The 26,495-nt window shown below is 40.1% G+C and overlaps 1 protein-coding gene and 1 pseudogene across 2 annotated transcripts; both read left to right on the plus strand.

Moving 5' to 3' along the window:
- Window positions 1-2,647: 2,647 nt before the first annotated feature.
- On the plus strand, window positions 2,648-26,495 carry LOC144294288 (uncharacterized). 2 transcript variants are annotated; one of them, XM_077866073.1, is made up of 6 exons: window positions 2,648-2,928; window positions 9,664-9,870; window positions 18,977-19,038; window positions 21,660-21,817; window positions 22,412-22,598; window positions 25,904-26,495. In XM_077866073.1, the coding sequence occupies exons 2-5, from the start codon at window positions 9,696-9,698 to the stop codon at window positions 22,431-22,433; spliced, it is 417 nt and encodes a 138-aa protein (XP_077722199.1). In that variant the 5' UTR covers window positions 2,648-2,928; window positions 9,664-9,695; the 3' UTR covers window positions 22,434-22,598; window positions 25,904-26,495. The 2 variants fall into 2 exon arrangements, with proteins under 2 accessions (XP_077722199.1, XP_077722200.1); XM_077866074.1 differs by lacking the exon at window positions 21,660-21,817.
- LOC144293579 (mitochondrial import inner membrane translocase subunit Tim9 pseudogene) lies at window positions 14,144-14,835 on the plus strand (annotated as a pseudogene).

Consider the following 26,495-nt stretch of genomic DNA (forward strand, 5'->3'; position numbering starts at 1 on the left):
TCTCAGGCTCCCCCTCCTAAGCTCGCAGAGCCGCTCTGTCTGCTTCCCAGAGTCTGAGGCCTGCATGAAGGCCAAGTGGTCCCCAGACCTGGAGTCCTGGGGGTGAGTTCCTGCCTTACGACGACCCCAGGCAAGGCCCTGGCCCTCTTGGGACTCCAGTTCTCAGCTGTGTGGATGCAGAAAATGACAGCCACGTCATTTGGTGAAGGGCTTTTCATGAAGACGAAAGAGGGGAACACCTGCAGGGCACCTCAACCCAGCTCTGGTGGAGAAGACGATAAAGGAATGGGAGCACGAGGGGAGCTGTGAAACAGCAGCGGGTAGAGGCGACTGCAAGGGCCCCTGGCTCCTCATGTGGCTCGGCGACCACACAGTGTGGCCGGAAGCCGATGAAGAGGGGCCACGGGTGCCCCTTCACCTGGATGGACCAGTGAACATTTTGCCACAGCTGCTGTATTGATTATTATTATGAATGGTGGTGGGCCGGTAGTAGTAGTGGGAGCGGTGTCGGTAGGAACATTGGAAGCAAATTGCAGACTCTGTGACCCCGTGCCCCTCAGATTCATTAGTATCTGTCTCCTGATGGCAAAGACATTCTTTTCCACAGTAAAATAACCAAACTCGGGGAACTCAACAGTGATAACAGTATCATTTCATAATACACACTCTCCATTCAAATGTGCCAATCGTCCCCAAATATGTCCTCCATAGTGTTTCTTTCTTCCAATCCAGGATCACAGATGGTTGTCATTGGGTTTGTTGTGTCCTCTAGGAGAAATCTTTATTGTATTCCAGTATCACCAAGATTTTCTTCTAAAGAAAGAAGTTTGATAGTTGTAGCTCTTATTTTTTAGTCTGTAAGTGGATTATTGGTTTAATGGGGATATAATTTATTAACACCATTGTTCACTTGATGTTCACAGTGTCCCAGCTTAACCTGTATAAGCCCCTCTAAGCCAGCTCCCATTTCCTTTTGATAGATTGCCACAATTTTTGAGCATATCCTTGGTTTTTGGCATAAGAAGATGACTCTGGCTCACCTTATATTTTAACTGTTTTGTGTCTAGAATCAGCCATTTTTCCCAGGGACCTTGGTTCCTTTTAGTATCGTAATATTTAAAAACCATGATCTGGGCACTAGGTTGCTCACTGCTATTATAGCATGATTGCTTCTGTCTGTCTGTCTGCCTATCTATCTACCTATCTATATACCTACCTACCTACCTACCTACCTACCTATCTGGATTACTTCAGATATTCCAAAGCAACAAATATTTTGGTGTTCTTTTTAGTATTCTCCTGGTTCATATTTATATCTCTCTTCTCCCACAGTGAGAACCCTGGCTCCTAATACATCAATATATGTACTTACTTGCTTAATTTGACAATACCTCAAAAAGAGTTTCAGAACTGCTGTAACCATGATCTATATATATAAAAAAAAGCCCTATTAAACAGAATTTAATATTTCTTTTTCACTTTTTTTTTAGACTGAGGGTATTTAAAATATTGGCTCAAATATTATTTGAATTAATTTTTTTCTTTTTCCTCCCTGTGGTCATCCTATTAATTTCAAATACTGTTAATTGGTTTCTGTTTGCATTCAATTTTCTTTTTTTCTCACACTTGTTTTTTTTTTTTTTAAGATTTTATTTATTCATGAGAGACACACAGAGAGAGGCAGAGGGAAAAGCAGGCTCCCTGCAGGGAGCCCCATGTGGGACTCGATCCCAGGACCCCAGGATCATGACCTGAGCTGAAGGCAGGCGCTCAACCACTGAACCACCCAGGTGTCCCAACATTAACAATTATTAGCCTGTGATAGAAGTATAATAAAGATGCACAGAGAACTCTAAAGTAGAGTTGGCAACTGTTATTTAACATAGCACTGAAAATCCCAGCCTCAGCAATCAGACAACAAAAAGAAATAAAAGGCATCCAAATCAGCAAGGAAGAAATCAAACTTTCACTATTTGCAAATGACATGTCTATGTAGAAAACCCAAAAGACTTCACCAAAAAATTTCCAGAACTCATACATGAATCCAGGAAAGTCTCAGGACACAAAAGGAACATACAGAAATCTGTTGCATTTCTATACACCAATAATGAAGCAGCAGAAAGAGACATCAAGGAATTGATCCCATTTACCATTGCACCAAGACCCATAGGAGACCTAGGAATAAACCTAACCAGAGGTAAAGATCTGTGAGGTCTTTATAGGTATAGTGTGAAAACTATAAAACACTTATTTAAAAAAGTGGAAATGACACAAAGAAATGGAAAAACATTCCATGTTCATGGATTGGAAGAAGAAATATTGTTAAAATATAGTACCCAAAGCAATCTACATGGTTAATGCAATGTCTATCAAAATATCAACAGTATTTTTCACAGAGCTAGAACAAACAATCCTAAAATTAGTATGGAACCACAAATGACTCCAAATAGCCAAAGCAACCCCCAAAAAGAAAAACAGAGCTGGGGGGTATCACAATTCCAGACTTCAAGCTCTATTACAAAGCTGTGATCATCAAGACAGTATAGTCCTGCACAAAAACAGACACACAGATCAATGGAACAGAATAGAGAATTCAAAAAACAGTGGAACAGAATAGAGAACCCAGAAATAGAACCCTTAACTCTAAGGTCAACTAACCTTCAACAAAGCAGGAAGGAATATCCAACAGAAAAAAAAGACAGTCTCTTCAACACATGGTGTTGGTAAAACTGGACAGCCACATGCAAAAGAATGAAACTGGACCACTTTCTTACACCATACACAAAACCAAACTCAAAATGGTTGAAAGACCTAAATGTGAGACAGGAAACCATCAAAATCCTAGAGGAGAACACAGGCAACAACCTCTTTGACCTCAGCTGCAGCAACTCCTAACTAGATATGTCTCTGGAGGCAAGGGAAACAAAGGTAAAGATGAACTATTGGGACTTCATCATGATAAAAAAAGTTTTTTTTTTTTTAAGACTTTATTTATTTACTCATGAGAGACACAGAGAGAGAGAGAGAGAGAGAGAGAGAGACACAGGGAGAGGGAGAAGCAGGCTCCATGCAGGGAGCTCGACACTGGACTCCGGGATCACGCCCTGGGCCAAAGGCAGATATACTCAACCGTTGAGCCACCCAGGCGTCCCCCAGTGAGGTTAAAACCTAGTGGAGCAGGTATGCATGGTCGCAGCTTATTGAATGGCCGGAAGTGTGCTGAGTTCCCTGGGCTAAAGTTTCCCAGGGTGGCCAGGCAAGCAGGAAACAATCCTCTGGCACCCAAGCACAAAGGGATAGTCAGGGCCTTACTTGGAGCACCTGGTGTCCCCACCAGAGAGTGGGCAACCAGTAGGTCACAAGGCGTTGGCTGGGGCCAGGAGGTCAACTGATTCTGGCACCACCTGATTCCATCACCTTCACCCCCACTGTACAGCACTGATGGACTGTACAGCAAGAGCAAATAAAAACAAAATCAGCACCCCAGAACCACAAATAGCACCCCCTTCCTCCTGCAATGTCCTTCTAGCACCCTCTACTGACAAAGCTTAGCATCGTGCTCTCTGTTAAGGAGAAATGCTTGGGTCCAGTCCATGGTCACAGAGACACAGTGGGTACTAAAGGGTACCACTGAAGCTGGGAGGCTCCTAACGTAAATTCTTCAAAGTTGGATTCATGAGTCAAAGGGCAAAGGCAAATAAATATCGTTAGATTTTGATGACTTTAACTCCATAGGGGTTTATCATTCTGCATTCCCCCCAACAATTTATTAGAGCACCCTGATAGCTCACAGCCTCATCGACACAGGGTGTTGCCAAGCTTTTTGCCTTTTGACAATATGATAATTGTGAAATTTTATCTCATTGTCATTTTAATTTACGTTTATTTTGCTGTTAGTAAAGTTGAACATCTTTTCATATATGTCAAATCATTTTTATCCTTTTTTTGGGGGAAATTTTTCTTTTGCCCATTTTTCTATAGGGGTATAAAATAAGTTCTTAACTAGCTTAAGAGCAGGAAAAAAGGGCAGCTACAACTGTAAATTACTTACGAAGGAACAATTTTATCGGGCTTCTTGTTGTTGTTTTCCCTTAACTTAGAGACTGATGTTCAAATCTAAGTTTGGTTTATTTCAGTATTTACTGAGTCCTCCCCGTGCGTCAGACACTGGAGATAGCCTAAGACGTGGTCCTTGCTGTTTAGGAGTTTATATCTTCGTGGGGAAACAGACGTGTAAAATTACTTGGGAGACAGTAGAACTGTGATTAAAATATGAATTAGGAGATAAGTGGGCTTGGGTGCAAATCCTAACATTGCCCTTTCAACAATTAGCTGGGCAGGTAGCTATCTTTCTGCCTCAATATCTTAGACAGAAATTAAGTACCTCAGAGAGTTCTTATAATAATTATGTTACTTATTATAGGGAACAACTAATGTACTGCCTGGCACATAGTAGACATACAAAAAATGGTAGATAATAATAACAAAAGTGATAGAGGAATTTATAGACTGCTATGGTAGCATATATATATATATATATATATATATATACACATATATATACTCATTAAATTTTATACTCATTGAATTTTATATATATATATACTCATATATATACTCATTAAATTTTAATTTAAAAGTGTATTTTGACTAAGTCATCAAAAATGTTTAAGCCATATGCAGTATACTTCGTTTAATAAGATAATTTATTACATTTTTTCATATAATTTTCCTAAGTGTTGACGAAATAAAGGTAAATGCTTAACAAATAGTAAAATCACAAATATAAAAACCACAAATCTGGTATCCTGAATTGTTAGTTATATAAATAAAGTATTAGCATAAAATGCGAGACAGTAGAATTCACACGTTGTCATCGCTTGAGGGTTTTAAAGACTTAGTTCATGCAAAGAATTACAGTTCATTGACTGATCCACTTACTAATTTTCTCTCTGTCTCCATTTATCACATATATACCAAGAAGCTAAACATAAATTCCAAGCTTATGTCTAATTTAAAATATGAAATATTTAAATATGTTTGATAAAGATGCTTAATTCACTATGTCATCTACTTCCTCTACTTCATAAGTTAGCAAACATGTCCTAGGAATCATGATCTGAAACACAGCTAAAAGAAAAAACATTTTTGGGGGTGCCTGGGTGGTGCAGTCAGTAAGGCAACCGATTCTTGGTTTCAGCTTGGGTCATGATCTCAGGATTGGAGATCGAACCCCAAGTCCAGCTCCAAGCTCAGCACGGCCTCTGCTTGTGATTCTCTCTCCTTCTCTTTCTGCCCCTCCCTCTGCTCACACACACTCTCTCAAATAAATAAATAAATCTTAAAAAAAAAAAAACCCAAACACTTCTGTTTTATTTTACCTAATTATAAATGTTCAACTAGGTCTTGAGGGACATTCATAAAATACAGAAAGCCAAAAAGGCAAAAAAGTCACATATAATCTTACTACGTAGAGATAAATTGCATTTGGGTTATACCATATTTTTAAAAAATTCACCAGATGGGATCCCTGGGTGGCGCAGCAGTTTAGCGCCTGCCTTTGGCCCAGGGCGTGATCCTGGAGACCCGGGATCGAATCCCACATCAGGCTTCCAGTGCATGGAGCCTGCTTCTCCCTCTGCCTGTGTCTCTGCCTCTCTCTCTCTCTCTCTCTGTGACTATCATACATAAAAAAAAAAAAAAAAAAAAATTCACCAGATATTTATTGACCTTCTACTATGTGCCCAGTCTAGTTTTTGTTTGTTTGTTTTTTAAGATTTTATTTATTTATTTTGGGGGAAGACAAAGAGGAGGAACAGAGGGAGAGGACAGCAGACCGTGGAGCTGGATCTCACAACCCTGAGATCATGACCAGAGCTGAAATCAAGAGTTGGACACTCAACTGATTGAGCCACCCAAGCCCTCCTGCCCAGTCTAGTTAGGACACCCAGATTTCTTGTGCCCCAGGGTGGCAGGAAGTAACTCTATATTGTTTATCTCTACCCTCCTGAAAGAATGATGGCCCCTGCTCCCTGGGCTCAAGACATGGCCTACAAAATCTACTCTAGAATGTTGAACTATGTTACACGTGAAATAACATATGTGTGTGATGTTCTGGGGACCTAGATGAGCCTGTACATAGCACTATTTAGAACATAGGCTATAAATTCTATGAATACACATGCAAATATCACTTTTTTCAATGGTTTTCCATCTTAGCTTGAGCAAGGAAGGCTAAAAGCTATGGATATTTTGACAGAACTTAAAGCCCTGCTTTAAAGTAGAAAACCACTCTCAAAACACCAATTATCAGATGATTATTCTTTTTTTTTAGATTTATTTATTTATTTATTTAAGACAGAGAGAGGCAGAGACATAGGAAGAGGGAGGAGAAGCAGGTCTATACAGAGAGCCTGATGTGGGACTCGATCCCAGGACTCTGGGCTTACACCCTGAGCCAAAGGCAGACACTCAGCCACTGAGCCATCTCTCAGGTGACTATTTTTATTTAAAAAGAAGGGATTCCTGAGTGGCTTAGTGGTTGAGTGTCTGCCTTTGGCCCAGAGCCTGATCCTGGGGTCCTGGGATCGAGTCCCACATGGGGCTCCCTGCATGGAGCATGCTTCTCCTTCTGCTTGTGTCTCTGCCTCTCAATCTGTGTCTTTCATGAATAAATAAATAAAATCATAAAAAAAAAAGTGATTGTCTTGGGACACCTGGGTAGCTCAGTGGTTCAGCATCTGCTTTTGGCTCAGGGCGTGATCCCAGAGCCCCAGGATAGAGTCCCGCATCAGGTTCCCCTTGAGGAGCCTGCTTCTCCCAATACCTACGTCTCTGCCTCTCTCTGCCTCTCTCTCTCTGTATCTCTCATGAATTAAAAAAAAAAAAAAAGGTCATCTTAAGAGAAAAAAAGTGATCTTCTTTGCTAAAGAATTTGCTGCAATCACTTTTTAATTTTGTTACATTAACTGAATGGGGGCTACTATGAGTTATTTTTATCTGAGTTCCACAGTGTATTTCAATTTCAATTTAATTTACCAGAGATTTATTTGAAGTGTGAATTTTTGAGACCATGTTAACTGTATATGCTTCTAAATATCTCATATTTCGGCTCTTGCCTGGGACCGTGGAGGAATCCAGCTCAGCAATGCGGCCATGTGCTCTCTCTGCTAACATTAGTTCCATTAGAATGCAACTCAATGGATGGGGCTTCCAAACTTCTCCGAAATTGCGCTGGTTTGTGGAATAGCTATAGTTGTGTTAAGATTCGTATCTTCCATAATAGCTTCTAATATTAAACTTTAAAGATCCTAAATTGATTTAGATTTCTTGATAAGTTCTTAAATGGGTCTTGTCCTTGTCATCCTTTCTCCTGTGCCCCCATGTCATTACTGGTATCAAAACTATCTCAGGGACTCCTTCAAAAATCAAAATACAAGAACATACAAGTCGAAAATGTGTCTGTCACCTTGCAGGCTCATTCTCCAAGGACATTTTCTCCTGCTATATATATATAATTAAATAAGAGGCATAGTGCTCAGCAATTGCCATTTTGACATATTCTATTTAAGGATTGATTGCTTTTTCTAACATTTGTGAATGATATTAATATTCAAAAAAGAATCACAAGGGACCATCTGGAGTTGGACGGAAAGCAAGTAGTCAATGAGTGACTCTCGGAAAGACTGCCCAACAGTTTTATACATTGCTGGTGAGAGTATAAATTGGTGGGACCTTTCTAAAAGGCATTTTTGCATCCCACGATTTGAGTTATTAATTCCATCTGGGCATTTATCGTAAGGAAATAAGAAAGATAAAGATGTTATGGTGAGAGATATAAAGGTAAAATGGTGAAAACCAGGGGAAAAGCCAAATCCTCCTCCATAGGAAATTGGTTAAATAAAACATGGCACCCGTATGATGCTGTGGCAGACAGCTGGCTGTCCAATTTCCATTGTCTTCTTCTTTGTTATTAACAAGACCCTATATTATTGTGGCCAGCAATGTGGTTGGCTAAAAATACTACATTTTACAGCCTTCCTTGCAGATAAGGGTGGCCAATAAGATAGGAGCAGAAATCCTTGGGTGAGACTTCCAAGTGCCTGGATGGCTGCCTGGACCCAGCTGTCTTGATCACTGATATGATGGCTCAAGCCCCAATAGCCATGTGGGGACCATGACAGAAAAGCCAAGAGAATTGTAGCGACTGCAATTCTGACATCCTTGAACCACTGTAACAAAGCCAGCAACTGCCTCCTTCCAGATGTCTCATTATATGAGAAAAATAAACCCTTCCATGTTTATGCTACTCAAACTCTGTTCAGAGCAGCCAAACACAATTCCTAACTGACACAGATGAAACATTTTGCAACCATTTAAAAATATCTTTCTGAAAAATGGAATAAAATATTAAATGAGAAAGCCAGAATACAAACTCTTATATGTGGTCTACCCTATTTTGTTCTTAAATTATACGTATATATTTTTTATATGAATGGAAAAGACACTAAAATATATTAAAATGTCAAACGGTGGCTGTCTTGGGATTGGGGGTTATTTGTTATTACTATGACTTACACTTTCCCATGCTTTCTAAATTTTCAACATTGACATTTTCTTTTTTTAAAAAGGATGTTTGTAAGATTGCCTAGTACACACACATGACTGGTAAGATTGTAAATTGGTTAAATGTACGCTTTTTGGAAAGCAATGGGTCGACACGGGTCAAAAGCTTTTATAGTTTCCATGCTCTTACTCTCTGTTTCTACTTTGACCTCTCTTGGTATAATAATATTAGACTCAGAAAAGGGATTATGCTCAATGATGTTTGCTACAACTATCTTTGATACTGAAAGAATGAAAACATACCAAATGTCCAACATTAGGAAAGCTTATAATTAAATAAATGACAGTATATCCATCCTATATTACGCAGACTTACAGATCATGATTATAGCAAGAAAAAGAACATTCTGGAACTTGGTTTAGAGTTATTTTCATGTCTCTAGATCCCCCTGCCACGGAAGCAGTGATGGGCATCTGTACCCCTGATCTAGAAGATATTTCTAGCTTCAACCGAAATTAGATTTTTGTCTGAGTCCACAGCAAGAAAACTGTCTTGTTGAGAAAGACAGAATGTTTTCCTGTTACGTTTCTGTGTCAAGAGCTAAGCCTTGAAGAGTCATTTCTTTGGGTTCTGTCTGTCTGTCACGGCAGCAAGATGCTGAGACGGGCGACTTGGGTGGGAGGAGGACATAAAGGGCTGGATGGAGAACATTCGTGCTCCGAGGAAGCAGCAGCTGGCTCTTTTGCTCTGCGTCACATACTCCCGGCTCACTCACGTTCTACAGAGGCTACATGGAGGCCTCTATGTCACGACACCCACATGCAGGTACCCAACTGTTTCTCTCCATTTTTCTGCAGCAAGGTGGGGAGGTGCTTTGGACCTGCTCAACCCATGAAGGATGGAAGTTGGTAGATAAATGTCCCAGCCTCCCATCCTTTGAAGAAACCCCAGAAGTTCTCCAGTGAGACTGAGCTCTGGTTGCCCAGAGCAATAAGAAATCTATAATACGCCTTGTTTTTCCTTTTCCTTCTCTGTTCTGTACTCTTACTGGAAGTCACTTCCTAAATAAATAACCTGCATCCCAACCCTTACCCCAGGCTCTACTTTGAGGGAAAACCAACTGAGACAGATGGACTGTGAGATGAAAGAGGAGGAAGAGAAGTATCAGCCCTCGTTTATCCAACTTTGGAACACCAAGAACATCGATAGCAGTAACCACTGGTACATTAGACCAATAGTTTTTGAAAAAAAGACATTAAATGGAATAAAAAAGAATATTTCAGAGTGCATAGCATGCAGTAAAGGTAAGTACTCTTTCATGCAACTTCTTTTCAGGTGTGTGTGTGTACAGGGTCACAATGTATAATGTACTTCTCCCAATGGCTTGTGGTCCAAAAAGCTAGAAAACCACTGATCGAGAGGATACCATTCATATGGTATCCTTCAAGGAGTCCCTACTCTGTTGCAGCAGAATTACTTACACATTTATGAGATAATTTTATTTTTTAGTTAATTAATTTTTTAAAGATTTTATTTATTCATGAGAGACACACAGAGAGAGGCAGAGACACAGGTAGAGGGAGAAGCAGGCTCCATGAAGGGAGCCCGATGTGGGACTTGATCCCATGACTCTGGGATCATGACCTGAGCTAAAAGCAGATGCTCAACCACTGAGCCACCCAGGTGCCCCTATGAAAGAATTTTAATGACGTGGAAAATGGCTTCTTTTGGGGCCTGAGTATGGTGGGGGGAAAATTACAAAATGTGGAATACAGTAGGACCTCAACTATGTCAGAGAAAACCTATGAAGGAAAAGACCAGAGTCATGCATTCATTTCCAGCTTTATCCAGAGTGGCAAATTCCTAAAATACCATGAGTAATAAAAAGGCACTTAATTTAAAATGAGTGTACTCACATGAAATAAGGGAGAAGCAGGAGACACCAGGTAGGGGCTCTGTGGGTCTTGTTCCAGAGTGCCTAGAGTCCTGTTTGCACCACAGAAGACAATAATGATTTGTTGGATGAAAGAGTGGAAGTTAAGGGGGCACATGTTCACAAATCCTAATCTTAGAAGCACACAGCGTTGCCTGGCCTCAGGGAGGAGGGGATACTGACTGATGGTCCTGCTTTATGCAGCTACAACAGCTGTATACCTTCCAGCATTTGCTGTGGCCTCCTGGGCGCTTCAGACATGGGAGTTGCCACAGATCCTGCTGTCATCATCCATTTAGGAGACAATTCTGTGTGTCTGCTTTGAAAAAGGTGTTAATTTTTTCACTGCTTTATTGAAAAAGCAGTGTAAATTAGTTGTTAATAAGGTGAGTGGAAGGCATATATGACAACATGTTAATCACGGTTTCTTCTGGATAATGGGGTTATTGGGGGCACCAAGGTTAGTACGGATTTAAAAGCCAAGCCCTGTGTTAAACTATCTACTAGACCTGTGTTTGGTTCTCATGGCCTCCCAACAAAACAGATACTGTTATCCTTACATGAGAGAGGATCAAAATGCTTAGTATTAATAGCCAGTAGTTATTGAGCAATAACTATGTACCAACAGTTAATGCTGAAAGCTTTATGTATATAATCTCATTTAATTCTAACAACCTTATGAAGGAATTATGTTTATTTTCCCATTTTACAGATAAGGAAAGGTAAGGCTTCAGGGAGATGATTTGTGAAGAAAGAGTGAATGAACACAGCAGATATGGTGCTTGCTCCTCATTGTCCCTAAGGGCTCATGATTCACCCTTGGCCAACTTCTGGGAACGTGGCCCTTGGAGAGTTCCTGGTGTTGGTGATTCGTGATTTTGCTATATACACCATGAGCAATGACCCATGTCCCCCTGGCTTGTCAGGTTGTTTTGAATTAGTGTCAAGACTGAGGATGTGCACCTGGTTTCATTGTTTGGTCCTGAGTTTTGGTTGCCACTGCAGGTAGTACGGTGGTATCTGCTTATGCTATAAGCCTCCACTTAAAGGCCTTGGACCCTGAGACTCCAAGAGGTGTCCTGGGGCAGAGACATTCCCTATGCTTCTCCACCAGAGGGAAAGCACATCCTGCGTGTTCTTAGATGAGGAAGAGCTTTGGAAGCCTTTGCCCGATACCTTTGAATTTCAAAGATGCACACCTTTTCCTGATGCTTTAGCTCTGTATCCTTTGCTCCCAAGAACCCTACCAAACTGCTATTGGATCTTGTAAATTTTGACCAAGTGAAACACTATCCAAGACCATGCAAGTAAAAGGTGGTAGAAATAGAATTCCAGCCCCGACTGACTGACTTCAGGCTTGCTCTTCTAACCATCATGTTCCACGATCATATGGCTAGCACGTGGTAGGTCTTACACTGAAAATTGGTGCTATTATTGATGTGATTCCTTTGTTTTCTAAATTTGATGAATAAACATTATTTGATAATCAAAGGGAGAGAAAGCTTAGCAAAGTCCTTGGTAAGGCAATAAAAAGAAAAGGAATCTGAAAACAAGTAGACTACAAGGAAGTAAGTTAGAATATAACCAAGGGAAGGAGCAGTGAGCTCAAGTGTAAGGCAGTTTTTCAGGAGAACATCTTCTCGCTCTTGGCATAGGCAAAAATGTATTGGCTAGGACACACAAAATACAAATCATAAATGGAAAAACTGATAAATTGGGCATCGTCATTAAAAATTTCTGTTAAGATGTTAAGTAAATCAGAAGGAAGCTCACACATTGGAAGAAGATATTTGTAATAAATATATCTGACAAAGAACTGGTATCCAATATATATAAAGAATCCTTACAACTTAATATTAAGAAAATGTTAGAAGTGTGTAAAATATCTGGGGCACCTGGGTGGCTCAGTGGTTGAGCGTCTGCCTTTGGCTCAGGGGGTGACCCCAGGGCCCTAGGATTGTGTCCCACATCGGGCTCCCCTTGGGGAACCTGCTTCTCCCTCTGCCTATGTCTCTGCCTCTCTCTCTGTGTTTCTCATGAATAAATAAAATCTTTAAAAAATTATTTAATTAAAAAATAAAATTATCTCATAAATATGTAGGTAATCCTGCTGCAGCAGAGTAGGGACTCATTCGACTCATACGGTATCCTCTTGATCAGTGGATTTCTAAATAAATAAAATCTTAGAAAGAAAAAGAAGCATGTAAAATATTTGAATAGATACTTCCCAAAAGATGTAAGTTGTAGGAATGGAAAATAAGCACAAAAAAGATCCTCATTGTGATCAATCACTAGAGAATGCAGATTAGAATCACCATGAGACACGCGTACACATCCACTACAGTGGCTAACGTTCAAGATAAACAATGGGGAAACTAGAACTCTTATATACTGCTATGGAGAATGCAACCAGTTTGGAAAAACAGCTTGGCAGTTTCTTGAACATGTACATAGTATATAATGCAGCACTTCCACTCCTAAATATTTATTCCCCCCCAAAAATGATAACATATGCCCACCCAAATATTTGTATGTTAGTGTTCACGGAAGCTTTGTTCATAACAGCTAAAACCCGGAAACAACCTAAATGTCCATCAGGAGCTACATAGAAAAAGAAATTATGGTCCCTCAATTCAATGGAATACTACTCAACAGTAAAAGGGAACAAACTTGATCCATCCACCAACGTGGATAAATCTCAAGGACATCATGTTGGGCAAAAGAAGTTGACACAAGAGAATGTCTACTGTATGACTGATAATTTTTTTTTTAATTTTTAAAAATTTTAAAATTTTAATATTTTATTTTTTTATAAATTTATTTTTTGTTGGTGTTCAATTTGCCAACATATAGCATAACACCCAGTGCTCATCCCATCAAGTGCCCCTCTCGGTGCCCGTCACCCAGTCACCCCCACCCCCCACCCACCTCCCCTGCTACCACCCCTAGTTCATTTCCCAGAGTTAGGAGTCTCTCATGTTCTGTCTTCCTCCCTGATATTTCCCACTCATTTTTTCTCCTTTCCCCTTTATTCCCTTTCACTATTTTTTATATTCCCCAAATGAATGAGACCATATAATGTTTGTCCTTCTCCCACTGACTTATTTCACTCAACATAATCCCCTCCAGTTCCACCCACGTCAAAGCAAATGGTGGGTATTTGTTGTTTCCAATGGCTGAGGAATATTCCATTATATACATAGACCACATCTTCTTTATCCGTTCAACTGATTATGTTTCTATGAAATTCCTGTGGTTGCCTTGGGATCTTTTGGAATGATGGAAATGTTCTACAGCTTAATTGTGGTGGTGGTTATGAATATATACGCTTGTCAAAACTCAACAAACTCCATGCTTAAAATGGGTACATTTTATTGAGTATAAGTTATGCCTCCTTGTTGTTGATTTAAATATAGGGCAGCTCTTCCGAGCAGCAGCTGTGGCACCTGCTCTGACTCTGACCCTCCACCCCCAGACTCGACTGGAAGCACAGCCCTCCAGCCTCCCACTGGTATCAGATGCAAGAGCCTGTGCTTAAATAAGAAATCAGGCCTCACTAGAGACATCTGAGCAATGGTTGGACAACTACTTTTCCAGAACAAAAAGCAAACCCAAGCATCAGAAAAGGTGACTAATAAACATACCAAAAGCATGTGGTTGCACACTTACCAGAATCTGGGCAGATAAAACATTTGGAGGAATTTCTTGGAACCTCCAATAAGCTTAGAGAAACCGGCATTTTGGACTGTGTTAAAGGCTTCACAACAAAAGAAATAAAACCTGAAGAGAACACCTGTTCTTAGAACATTGCTTCCAGAAATATTTTCGAATGACACAAAGGATATTCAGGAGATTTCAGGAAAATCGTATCCAGTGGAATGAAACCCTAGCAGCCAAAGCAGGACTCCTTGGCCAGCCCCACAAAGAAGTCCCGATGGATGGACTCCTGGTGAGAGATGGCCAAGAAATGGCCTAGAAATGTTCCTCTAGAAATGAGGATTCTTCTGACAGAATTTCCTGAAAGCACTAGCCACCATGTGAAACTGTCTGTCGTGACTGTTTGGGAAATTGAAACCTCTAGAGAAACAAAACTGCTATTTATTAAAAATAAATAGAAAGTCTTTTTCTTCTACGCAAATAATAAGATGCAACATCTGTTGAGACCTTGAGATTCAGTAGCTTGGTCACTTGATTAGAAGAAGAACTTCTAGGGACACCTGGATGGCTCAGTGGTTGAGCATCTGTCTTTGGCTCAGGATGTGATCCTGGGGTCCCGGGATCGAGTCTCACGTCGGGTTCCCTGCAGGGAGCCTGCTTCTCACTCTGCCTGGGTCTCTGCCTCTCCCTTATGTGTCTCTCATAAATAAGTAAATAAAGTATTTTTAAAAAAGAAAATAATTTCTTGGGGTGCCTCAGTAGCTCAGTTGGTTGGGTCCAGCTCTTGGTTTTGACTCAGGTCACGATCTCAGGGTTGTGAGGTTGAGCCCTATGTCTGGCTCTGTGCCCAGATGGGAATCTGCTTGAGATTGTCTTCCTCTCCCTCTGCCCCTCTCTTCACTCTCTCTTTGTCTCAAATAAATAAGTAAATCTTAAAAAAAAAAAAAACAATTTCTAATAGTTTCTTCAAAAGATATGCATATAAGTCAGTTTTATTGAAAGAGGAATAGTTAGTATTTTCAAATGTTGTAGAAAGGTGGGGAGAAGATAACTGGAGAAAGACCACTGGATCTATCAATTGGTGGGGAGGACTAGGAGTTTCGAGATTACAGTTCACTAGATCAGGGGGTCAGAAATCAAATTCTGGGCAGCCCGGGTGGCTCAGCGGTTTAGCGCCACCTTCGGCCTAGGGCGTGATCCTGGAGACCCAGGATCGAGTCCTGTATTGGGCTCCCTGCATGGAGCCTGGTTCTCCCTCTACCTGTGTCTCTGCCTCTCTCTCTCTCTCTGTGTCTCTCATGAATAAATAAATAAATAAAATCTTTAAGAAAAAAAAAAAGAAATCAAATTGCTGTGTGTGAGAAGGGAACACCTGACATGTAGAACAAATTGGAATGCTTTTGGTCGATGGGGCACAGGACACCAAGCTCACACAGGGCATATGCTAACCATGGAGCAATAGCTCCCAAGCTGCTGGAAGCTGAAACTTAGAAATCTAATCAATAATCTATCACACTCTTTATTAAAGATACTTTGTGATCTCAAGTAGAGGAATGTAAAGATTCTCTTCAAAACAAGGCATTATTTATCTGTTCAGCCTCCTTTGGGTCCTTCTGTCAGTTCTCAGCAGGAGGCTTCCCTTCCCACTGGCCTGAGAAGAGTTCCTCTCCCTTTGGGATGAGGTTCCTCATCGACCTTCTCATCCTCCACAGTCCGTCCCCTCTGTACCAGGGAGAGGGAGCCTCCTCCGATTAAAAGCTCTCCGCTGCCTGTCCTGGGAATCCTACCACTGCCCAGCCGGGAAAGCACCCTTGGTCCACATGCATTTTCAATCACTACCCTATGCCTGCCTTCCCTTTGCCTTTACCAGGGGCTCCTTTAACCCCCAAAGCAATTTCTCCAATCTCTTTTTGCACCAAAGCTGTCAAACTTCTCAAGTTAGTCAAACTCGTCCTCAGTTACTCTTTCCAGATCATACTTTCCCACAGTCCGGCTTCCTCCTCTGTCCCCAAGAACCTCCCTCATGCCAAATCCAGTAGCTTTTTTGCAGACATATCTCCTTAAGCTTTTTTGCAGACATACCTCCTTAAGCTTTCTACAATATCTGATGTGAGGGTCTAATTCTATTCCTACTAAATGTCCCTCTTTGGCTTCTGAGAAACCTTTCCTCCCAGTTTCCGTGATAAGTGTTCCACCCTTCCTCTTCCTCCACTAAGTCTTCTGACCAATCAGTTTATTTTTATTTCATTTTATTTTTTGAGAGGGAGAGGGGCGGGATGAGCAGAGAGAGAGAGGGTGGGGAGAGAGAATCTTAGGCAGACTCTACGCCCAGCGCAACCCTGAGATCAGGATCTGAGCCAAAATCAAAGTCGGAGGCTTAACCGCCTGAGCCACCCGAGGCACCCCTCTGATCAACCGGTTTTGATGTTCCCTCAAATGTCCTGTAACATTCCCTCTTCCCCACCTTCCGTCTCGGGCAGCACTTCTCAAATGCTCAAGGCCATACAGCTTACCCGGGACTCCTGTTCAAAAGAAGATTCTGATTCAGCAGGCATGCAGTGGAGCCTGGGAGCCTGCATTTCTAACAATCCTCCGTTGGAGGCTGGAGCTGCTGGTCCAGAGACAGGCTGAGTACCAAGATCTCAGGGAACAGAGCTTGCAAACAGATTGAAGCACAAACACTCCAAATGTGTGTAGTCCAGCAGGAAGCGCTCTGAGTCATAATTTCAATATCACAAGAACGAGCATTCAGCGAGGATGACCTATGACTTTATTATTTAGTTTTGTTAAGAAAAAAGCAGTTTCCCTCAGTATAGTACAGATTGGGATGGAGAAGAAGCCCCGAATGTTACAGGTAATTAGTCTGTTTTCCATCAGCAAAGGTGCAATGAGGGGGTCAGATCAGGTGAGGAGGAGAGAGGCCTACCTAATGCTCCGCCTGGAAGGCACCTGGAATGCAACGGCTTTTTACTAGAATATGTATCGATCACTGAGTGACAAGAAGATTCAGTAGCTCTCACTTCTGAATTAACCAAACGTATATCCCCTCACATATGATTGTTCAATTGCATCCACTGCCTTTCTTCAGAGATTGTGCTCTTCAACTGGCATTTGATTTTAGATTCATCTTCCCAGGCCCATTCAGCTAAGCCAGTAATTCAACCTTGATGGGATGTCAATGATCACCCAGGAAGATAACAGTCACGGTCCTTCCATGGCACAAAGCTTTGAAAGGCTGGCTTCTTTCATCTCCTTTCCTCCCGTGTATTAGAAAGATTTCTGCCACAGTTGGAAAATTCATTCAATAGCATGATTTGGGCTTGGTGATTAGGAGATGCCTAAGCTACACTTTGTTATTTAATCACCTACAAAAAAAACGGGCCATTTATTGCCTCCTGGTACTTTAGCAGTAGAGAGACATCGGATTTCAAATCTTCCATGAGTCCACTAAAATTATGCTCTGAAGAAAATAAGGTGGCATTACAACAGAGAATATTTGGGAGCAATTTCTTGATGAAAGGCCGTACCTACTGAGGATATTATTTCAGGCAACTGAAAAATAAAGACTGAATTAGAAAGCAATTTGTGTCAAGATGCAAGTAATAGCTACTGGAATAGCAAATGAATGTAGTATTATCACTGCTATTGAAATGAGTCAAAATTAATTCACAGCGAACTATTTTTCTAAAGATGGAAAGAATTTGTGGGTTTACTATCATGAACACTCAACAGTACATGTTAGCATTTGTCAAATCCTAAATGCAAATATTCTGATAATTAAATAAGTTCAGCAGAGGATAGGGAACAGAGATTTTCCTTTTAAGTTCATCAAGCAAAACCTGACACTTCTTTGAGTTATCTGATTGAGAATAATTAATTGTAGACAGAGATGAAGCCAGGCTTGATCTTACAGTAACAGTACATTTCTCTTTCTGTTCCTGTGTTCTGAGCAATTCATCCAAGGAGAGATCCCAGGCCTAGGAGAGGTACTGCTTAAAGCTCACCAGGAGAGGAAGTATACCTCCTCTCATCACTAAATCTCTGCTTGATTCACACAAGGACAAGTCTACATTTTCATATTTCAGAGGCCTAAGTGTACAAGAGCAAATGGTCCAAACACTGTCCCATCCATGTTCCTGTCATCACCAGCGTCCCAAGGGAGCCCTGTGGCTAGTGGGAGACTTGGGAATTGCAGGAAAACACACCAGGGTTCAAGTCTGGGCGAGGCCATCTGCTGACTCCAAGATTCTAAGTAATTTCCTTAGCCTCTGAGAGATACAGTCAACACAAATGGGGTTAATATCACCCAATCCTTAGAATGACGAGAGCTAAACAAGTGAACAAAACAAAGCACTTAGTCTGGTCAATCAAGGGTCGCTGCTGTTGTCATCAGGATCACGTCAACGCTTCAAAATTACCATTCTGAAAAATCTACGTCATTCCTCCATTGTCTGTGGAATAAAGTCCAGGCAACCACCTCCGGATTAATTCCACTTCCACCCCAAATTAGTTAACTCACTAACCCCTGAGTATCCTCTGGGCTTTCCTGTTTATTCACTCATTCAATTTTTCATTAATTTGTTTATCAGATATTACTGAGTAACAGATATTAGGGTAAGTGCTGAGGTTTCAAAGATTAGTAAGACATAGTCCTTACCCCCAAGGCGGGTCCACTAGAAGAGACAGCTATGGGTTTAAGTATTAATAATGCAAAGGAAAAGCTGCTGTAAAAGACAAAGTGCTGTGAGAGCACAGAGAAGGAAGCATTTAATTCAGATCTTGTGTTCTTTTGTCATCCTCGATGTCCTCCTCTATTACAGAAATCTTATTCAACTTTCAAAATGAAACAATTCCAAACATTGATCTCTTCAGCACTTACCAGGTGCGTATTGAATGCTTAGTCCCATGCTTTGGGCCGAGCAGCATTTAGAAATGGTGTTTTACATCTCTGAATTGCTGCTTCTTTATTACCTATCCTATATTCTCTTGTATTCTCAGTCACGCCATCACGTGTCTCTACTTTCCAGTTTTTTGTGTTCCTTCAAATCAAAGATTGGGTCTTCTTGGATGAGTGCCTGCAGCTGCTAACAAAGCTGAAGCAGATAGTAGATGATCAATAAATGTCTATTTATTGCTTCTAAGTCTAAATACCAAACTGAGTTTGAGGTTCAAGCTAAATTCTAGAGGATGTTTAAAGGAACTAAATTGATTAAAAATGACATGTAACATAGGCTATTGGTAGTGGATACTTGAACAAAAGAGGCAGAAAGGATTCTGGGTAGGTATCAACAATCTCAGCCATTCCTCTATCCGGGTTTTCAGTATAGGGTGATTGGTTCCAGTGTTTGACATTGAGCAAGTCCTAGTATGTAGGAATAAGATACTGTCACCAGAATGACATTCACATTAATGAATTTCCATCTTCGAAGAACTGATCCACATTTTCCGGGCAAATGCCATTATGATCATTTAAATCCTTGATAAAATTTCTATATACTATAGTGAAACCACTTCCATTTTTGTTTTATACTCCCGTTTTTATTTTACTGAAAATATTTTCATTGAGATCAGTTCCCCTTTATGTAAAATTTCCAACAGAGGTTGGATTCACCATTCAAAGTTTTTTCCATATCAAACTTTACTGATTATATTTTTGCCATTTTGGGTTTTCTTTTGTTGCTCTCATTTTTACTAATTCTAAATTCACCTGGGTCAAATTGGACAGATCTGAATGTTATTAAGAAGGTCTAATGTCTAGAGTTTTATTTCATGTTGATGATTTCTGTGAGTCTAATTTTCCATGTCAATTCTTAGCTTTCAGTATCACCAAGAAGATATTATTCCTCAGCAAGCATTGTGCTTTTTGTAATAAATTTTTATTTGTGAGCAGCATTAGCCATTGTCAGTTGATTATTTCTCACAAGTCCAATGTTTGCCAGTGATCTGGTCAAATTGTCCTTGGGGTGAAAAAAGAAGAGTCCAAAATGGTACTGTCAATGGAGAAGGAGCGTAATTTCCTGCCTCAGAGGTCACACATTAGGGATGCAATAGTTTCCCCTCTCTACTCTTATAATACAAACACCTTCCAGAAGAATAAGAGGTTAAAATATCCGTCAGGGAGAGGCAAATAACCGAGAGTATCTACTCTGCAAGACTGCCAGGATTCAAACCCCATCTCTATCATTTACTAGCTGTGTGACTTTTGACACGTTAACTTATTAATTTGTGCCTCAGTTTCCTCATTTTTTATTTTTATTTTTATTTTATTTTAGTTTAGTTTAGTTTCCTCATTTTAAAATTAGAATTGTGATAATTGGTTTTTTTTTTTTTTTTTTGGAGAGAGAGCAAGTGATCGTGAGAAAGTGGGGCAGAGGAAAAGAAAGAATCTTAAGCAGGCTCCACGTCCAGTGCAGAGCCCAACATGGGGCTTGATCTCATGACTCTGAGATCATGACCTGAGCTAAGAGTTGGACTCCACTGACTAAGCCATTGAGGCACCTTTTAGAATTGTGAGGATTAAATGAATTAATAGGCTCAGAACAACACCTGGCACATAATGACACAGGTAAAAGTTAAGTTCCATTATTACTATTATTCAGAATGATTCCTCCAAATATATTGCTTCATATCTTTGTTCAACTGTGCCTCAGTTTCCTCTCCTAAAAAATGGGGTTATTACCAGTATCCACCTCAAAGGGTTGTTGTGCAATCTGAATGTGCAATATAGGGCTTAGAACAATTGTGTCACCCTGGCACCAGCTGAAGGGCCATGTAAGTGCTATTTTGCTGCAATTTTTTTTTTTTTTTCACCTTCAAGTGAGTGAGTTTACAGAATCCCAAGAGCCCAAGACCTGGTTCCCATAGAGAATATTATAGAGACCCCATAAGTTGCCTAGGGCCCTGAGATGCAAAAGGGTACCACCAAATAAATACAAAGATACATAAAGGAAACTATGTAGCTATTTAAAATGCTAATCTACAATAATCTAAGCCTCATCAGGGTACGGACTTTTGTCCTTTTCGTTCCTTGCTATGTACCCAGAATGTAGAAGAGCTCCTGGTACATCTTAGGCAGTCAATAAATATTTGTTGAATGAATGAATAAATGAATATGAAGACTGTGTGGCAACATTGAAAGTGCTTCTTATATGGTATTACTAGAGCAAGATATAAAACTATGTAACCCTATGGTCACGACTTTGCAGAAATATATACATGCTTATGGTGATCGATAAACAATAATGTGTAGAACTGAAAATAGTTGTGCTGTTCCACTGTCTGTGATATTATTGTGTTTTTAGAAGGGAAAACAAAGAAGGTAAAGGTAAAAAGATCCTAAAGGAAAAATAATAGCTATGTCATTCCTTTCTATAATGTAGAGTACCATAACCATATCCTTTTAAGGTTGGTCTTGAGAAGTTTAATTATGATCATACCAAAAAAAAATGGACTTAAAATAAATGAATTGAGACCTTTGACTATTTTTTTACTTTCTGATTTCAGGAGAAAAGCACAAAAGTACACAGACATAAATGGAATACATGTGATGTATATCCGACACGGACGCAGACACACACATACTCTTTCAGATTATATCTTGAGCTGATTATCCATTCAACACAATCTCCTAGAGCATCTACATCCACCATGCAGTACAATGAGTATTTATGTTCATAATGATCTTTCTGGGGCACTGCAAGGACTTCGATCATCAAACAAAGATTCAATTACTTTTACCACCCTACACTTCCTAAGGCATTAAAGAGGCTAATGCATTTTAGAAAGATTTTTCTATGGAAAGATTTGAACAAAGGGTGTCGGGTTAATTTTTAGTTAACCAGAAAATTTAATTAACCGGAATGACTCGTCCCCTGAACGTTCCCATGAAATGAGGTTTTATTGTACTTTGATTTCTGAAATCTTTGTCCAACTTCTTCCTATTAATAGTGGCGGGTACAGTTCTGGAGTCAAACTGCTTAGGGAAGGTTAGATTGCTGCTCTCAGTCTTAAAAACAAAAAGAAAGTAGGTAAAAAACAAAAAAACAAAAAACCCCCACTCCTTCTTGAATGGTTCTCTGACTATGCTTGACTTTGACCCTTAGATAAGCTGCATGAAAGAATCAGCTCAGTAAGAGAGAAAACGGGAGTTTGGGGTCTTATAGTTTCTATTTAAAGTTATATTAGTGCTATAAGTCTCATTTTGAAAAAATATACATTAGCCATTAAAAATTAATTTATTTTTATTTGTTTTCCAGATTAATGGTCCTTCTAAAATAGAAAATTGAATGAAGACTTAGTTATTTCATTTGCAAAAGCTAATTGAAGCACATATTTATGAAATTAGACACGGAGACGTGAACCACTACCACCCACTCAACCACAACGAGAATGATTTTTTTACTTATGAGACAGGATAAAAGAAGAGAAATTAATATGCATGCGGTAATTCCTTCACCCTCCTTTCTCAATCCTGCCAGTGCCTCTTAAGGAGTCTGGGTCTTTTGTGATGATAATGGAGATAATGGGCAGAGTTGAAAATCTCAGAGTTAGGAGCCAGATGAGAGCAGAGGCCCTGGATTTTGTGCATTGGATTTTGTGCTTTTTAAAATATTAACTTAAATTTAGCAATGTTTGCATGCATGCAGTTAGATTAGGACAATTATTTTTGAAGACTTCATGATAAATCTGCAATCCCTCAGGCTTCCCCTTCCCCCTCATCCCCAGTAGCAGGCTTCTCACAGGGTGTCGATAGTGTTCCAAAGAAGCAAATCCCGACACACAAATACGTATAAAGACTGCTTGTGTCATGTTTGCTGGCATATCACTCGCCAAATCAGCTCACATGGCCAAGCCCAAGCCAATGTGGGGAGGGATACACAGGACAGGCATAATGAGAAGAGTCTTTGGTTATCATAATAATCTCCAACACATGTTGAAACAATGGGACTCCTTTTTTTTTTTTTTGGTAATAATTTCTACCCTCCAAACTTAAAGTTGAAATTCACAGAACTGCACATTTTTATGGCTCCATTTCAGGTTGAGTGAAATCTCAGGAATGCCTGAGGGCTCCTCCATTCACAATGCACAATGAAACTTCTGAGTGTCCCATTCCCCATCTTTCTCTCTGCCTCCCGCACACCCTCAAGTAGTCTCCCTGGACTTGTTTTCTTTGTTGTTGCTGTGACACAAATAATGTGACTTTTTAAAGCCACCACTTATTCTCTGTAGGTCAGAGGTCCAGGGAGCATGGCTAGGTGCTCTGCTGGGTGCCAAGCTTAAATTAAAGTGTCAGCGGCCGGGGCTCTTATTGGGAAACTCTGGGGGGAGAGTCTGGCTCTGGAACATTCAGGTTGGTGGAACATTTGCTGCCAGAGCTATTGGAGGGACCAGGGTTTGTTCTCAGCTTCCAGAGACTGATCACATTCCTTGGCTCACGGTCCTCTATGTCTTCAAAACCAACAATTGCAGATCAAGCCCTTCTCAATCTTCACATCTCTCTGTCCTCTCCTTCCTCCTCATCTTTCTGGTTTCCCTTCTGCCTTCTTCCAAGTTCAAGGGCCCAAGGGATTACATTGGGCCCACCTGGAAAATCCAAGATAATCTATTAGTAGCCTCAATTCCATTTGCAAAGTTCTTCATAGCAATCCTCAAATTAGTGTTTTTTTTTTAATTTATTTTTTATTGGTGTTCAATTTACTAAAATACAGAATAACCCCCAGTGCCCGTCACCCATTCACTCCCACCCCCCGCCCTCCTCCCCTTCTACCACCCCTAGTTCGTTTCCCAGAGTTAGCAGTCTTTACGTTCTGTCTCCCTTTCTGATATTTCCCACACATTTCTTCTCCCTTCCCTTATATTCCCTTTCACTATTATTTATATTCCCCAAATGAATGAGAACATATAATGTTTGTCCTTCTCCGACTGACTTACTTCACTCAGCATAATACCCTAAATTAGTGTTTGACTGAATAAACAGGACCAGAATTTTGGGAGGAAACCTTGATAATTTTGCCTACCATAGCCTCAAAGTCTCTTTCTTTTCTTATAATCCTCATAAAAAATTCTCTAAAATCCATTACTTGGCGGGGAAATAAAGATGTTTCTCCTGCCCACTCACCTCTTTAAAAATATTCCCAAACCACCAAAAGGATAATAAACTAAACCAAACTCTGTTTTTTTTTTATTAAACTAGAAAAGGCCTTTCCTATCACAATATATAGATAGAGAAAGCAGATGGAAAAATTGTAAATCATTTAACAGAGAGGATGAAATGCAAACTTGGTGCTGATGAGAAACAAGCCAATTTGCCTCACAGAAGTCTCAGAAAGGGTCATGAATTCAATGTACTTGAGGGTGAAAAGAGTTACTAGAGTTACTGATATTTGAAGTTTCCCAGTGAAAATTCCAGCTTTCCTCCTGACCTGTCTAAAGGAAGCTTTCCAGTGGTCATAGGACACTCACGCACCCAGGAGTTCCAGCGAGCTTTCTAGTGTTTGACTTTTTAATATGAACAGAGAGTCAGGTGCCTGGGTGGCTCAGTTGGTTAGGCGTCTGCCTTCGGCTCCAGTCATGATCCCAGGGTTCTGCGATTGAGTCCTGCATCATCGCATCATCGGGTGCCCTGCTCAATGGGGGCCTGCTTCTCCTCCTTCCTCTGCTGCTCTCCCTGCTTGTGCTTTCTTGCTCTGTCTCAAATAAATAAATAAAATCTTTAAAAAAAGATAGAGAGATGGGATGCCTGGGTGGCTCAGCAGTTGAGAATCTGCCTTTGGCTCAGGGTGTAATCCTAGAGTCCCTGAATCGAGTCCCACATCAGGTTTCCCGCAGGGAGTCTGCTTCTCCCTCTGCCTATGTCTCTGTCTCTGTCTCTCTTTCTCTGTGTCTCTCATGAATAAACAAATAAAGTCTTTAAAAATTTTTTTTAATTAAAAAAAATAAAAAAAGAAAGAGCCAAGGATCATCAGGTAGTTGTAAGGACAAAGACTAAATCAAACCAAGTAAAACAAAACAAAACAAAACAAAACAAAAAAAACAAAACAAAAGAAAAAACGCAGAGGAAGCTCAACGAAACAGAAGAAAACTCAAAAGTAAATGTAACTAATATTCTTAGAGAGATACAAGAAATAACTTCCATACAATAAGAAGAGCAGACCATAAGAGGAAGAATCTTATTTTCTGATACATTAAAAATATATTTAATAGAAATGAGAAAATTAATATATATCTTGAAAGAGGAAGTCTGGGAAACCTCCCAGAAAATGGCTACATTGAGTAGAGCCATACAACAGAGAAGATAAGCACATTCAAAGATCATTATAAATAAACATCACATATTTTCCAGAAAGGTAGAAGAGAACAAAGGAATGAGGGAGGGGGAGGGACATCATCAAGAGAAGAGAATAAGCATCCCAGATTTAAGGACTAACCCATGTGTTCAGCCCAACGAGTGAGACAAGACCTAACTGATATGCATTATTGTGAAATTTCAGTAAACCAGAATAAAGAGAAGATTCTGAAAAATTTAGGCCACATTCAAAGATCAGGAATCAGGGCATTGTGGGTCCTCTCAACAGCAAGAGGAGAAACTCACAAAGAGTAGCACCATGCCTTGAAATGACTGAGGGGAAAATAATTTTCCACCTCAAATTCTGCACCCAGACAGTCAAATGTAAGGATAAAATAAAGACATTCATTTTTCGCCTTACCGGGTTTTAAAAACAAAAATCTCTTTGTTCACCCTTTCTCAGAGTATTATTGGAGTAACACGCCATCATCCCCTCCCGATAGACCTAACCTCAGTGCAAGAAGGAAATAAACCAAGAAAGAGTGATCCAGGAAACAGGAAATGCAACGGAGAAGCAATGGTAGTTCCCAAGATGCTGGCATGGGAGGCCCTAAGCCTACAGCTGGGAAGAGACCTAAAGAGCAATCATTGCCACCTAGAGCACAGCAGAGGGTTTCTGGAAGAGTTTCTTCAATAAAACCCCAAACCAAAACAAAACAGAAGAGGAGAAATGACACATTTACCAACAGATTTGACTGTGTAGAAAACAGTTACTGAGGGGTATTTTATAAAGCAGTTAGAGCGTGTAGGAAGACATCAACTATTTTTTTTTTAACTCAAGTAATTTTAAAAGAAAAAAAAATTTAAATTTCAGGAAAAAACAGTTTAAAGAAAGTAAGTGCAATCTGAGTACAATACTTGGCTCAGGAGCTAACAATATGAATAAAAACCCTGCATGTGGCTTTAATAAAAGGTAGAGATCTGATGATATTACAGGGCTGCGGTGGTGGGGAAGGACGTAAAAGTGATAAAACCGATAAAATGTAGAAGTGTTA

Source organism: Canis aureus, chromosome 22, assembly GCF_053574225.1.
Source record: "Canis aureus isolate CA01 chromosome 22, VMU_Caureus_v.1.0, whole genome shotgun sequence".
In the NCBI taxonomy this organism is placed as follows: Eukaryota; Metazoa; Chordata; class Mammalia; order Carnivora; family Canidae; genus Canis; species Canis aureus.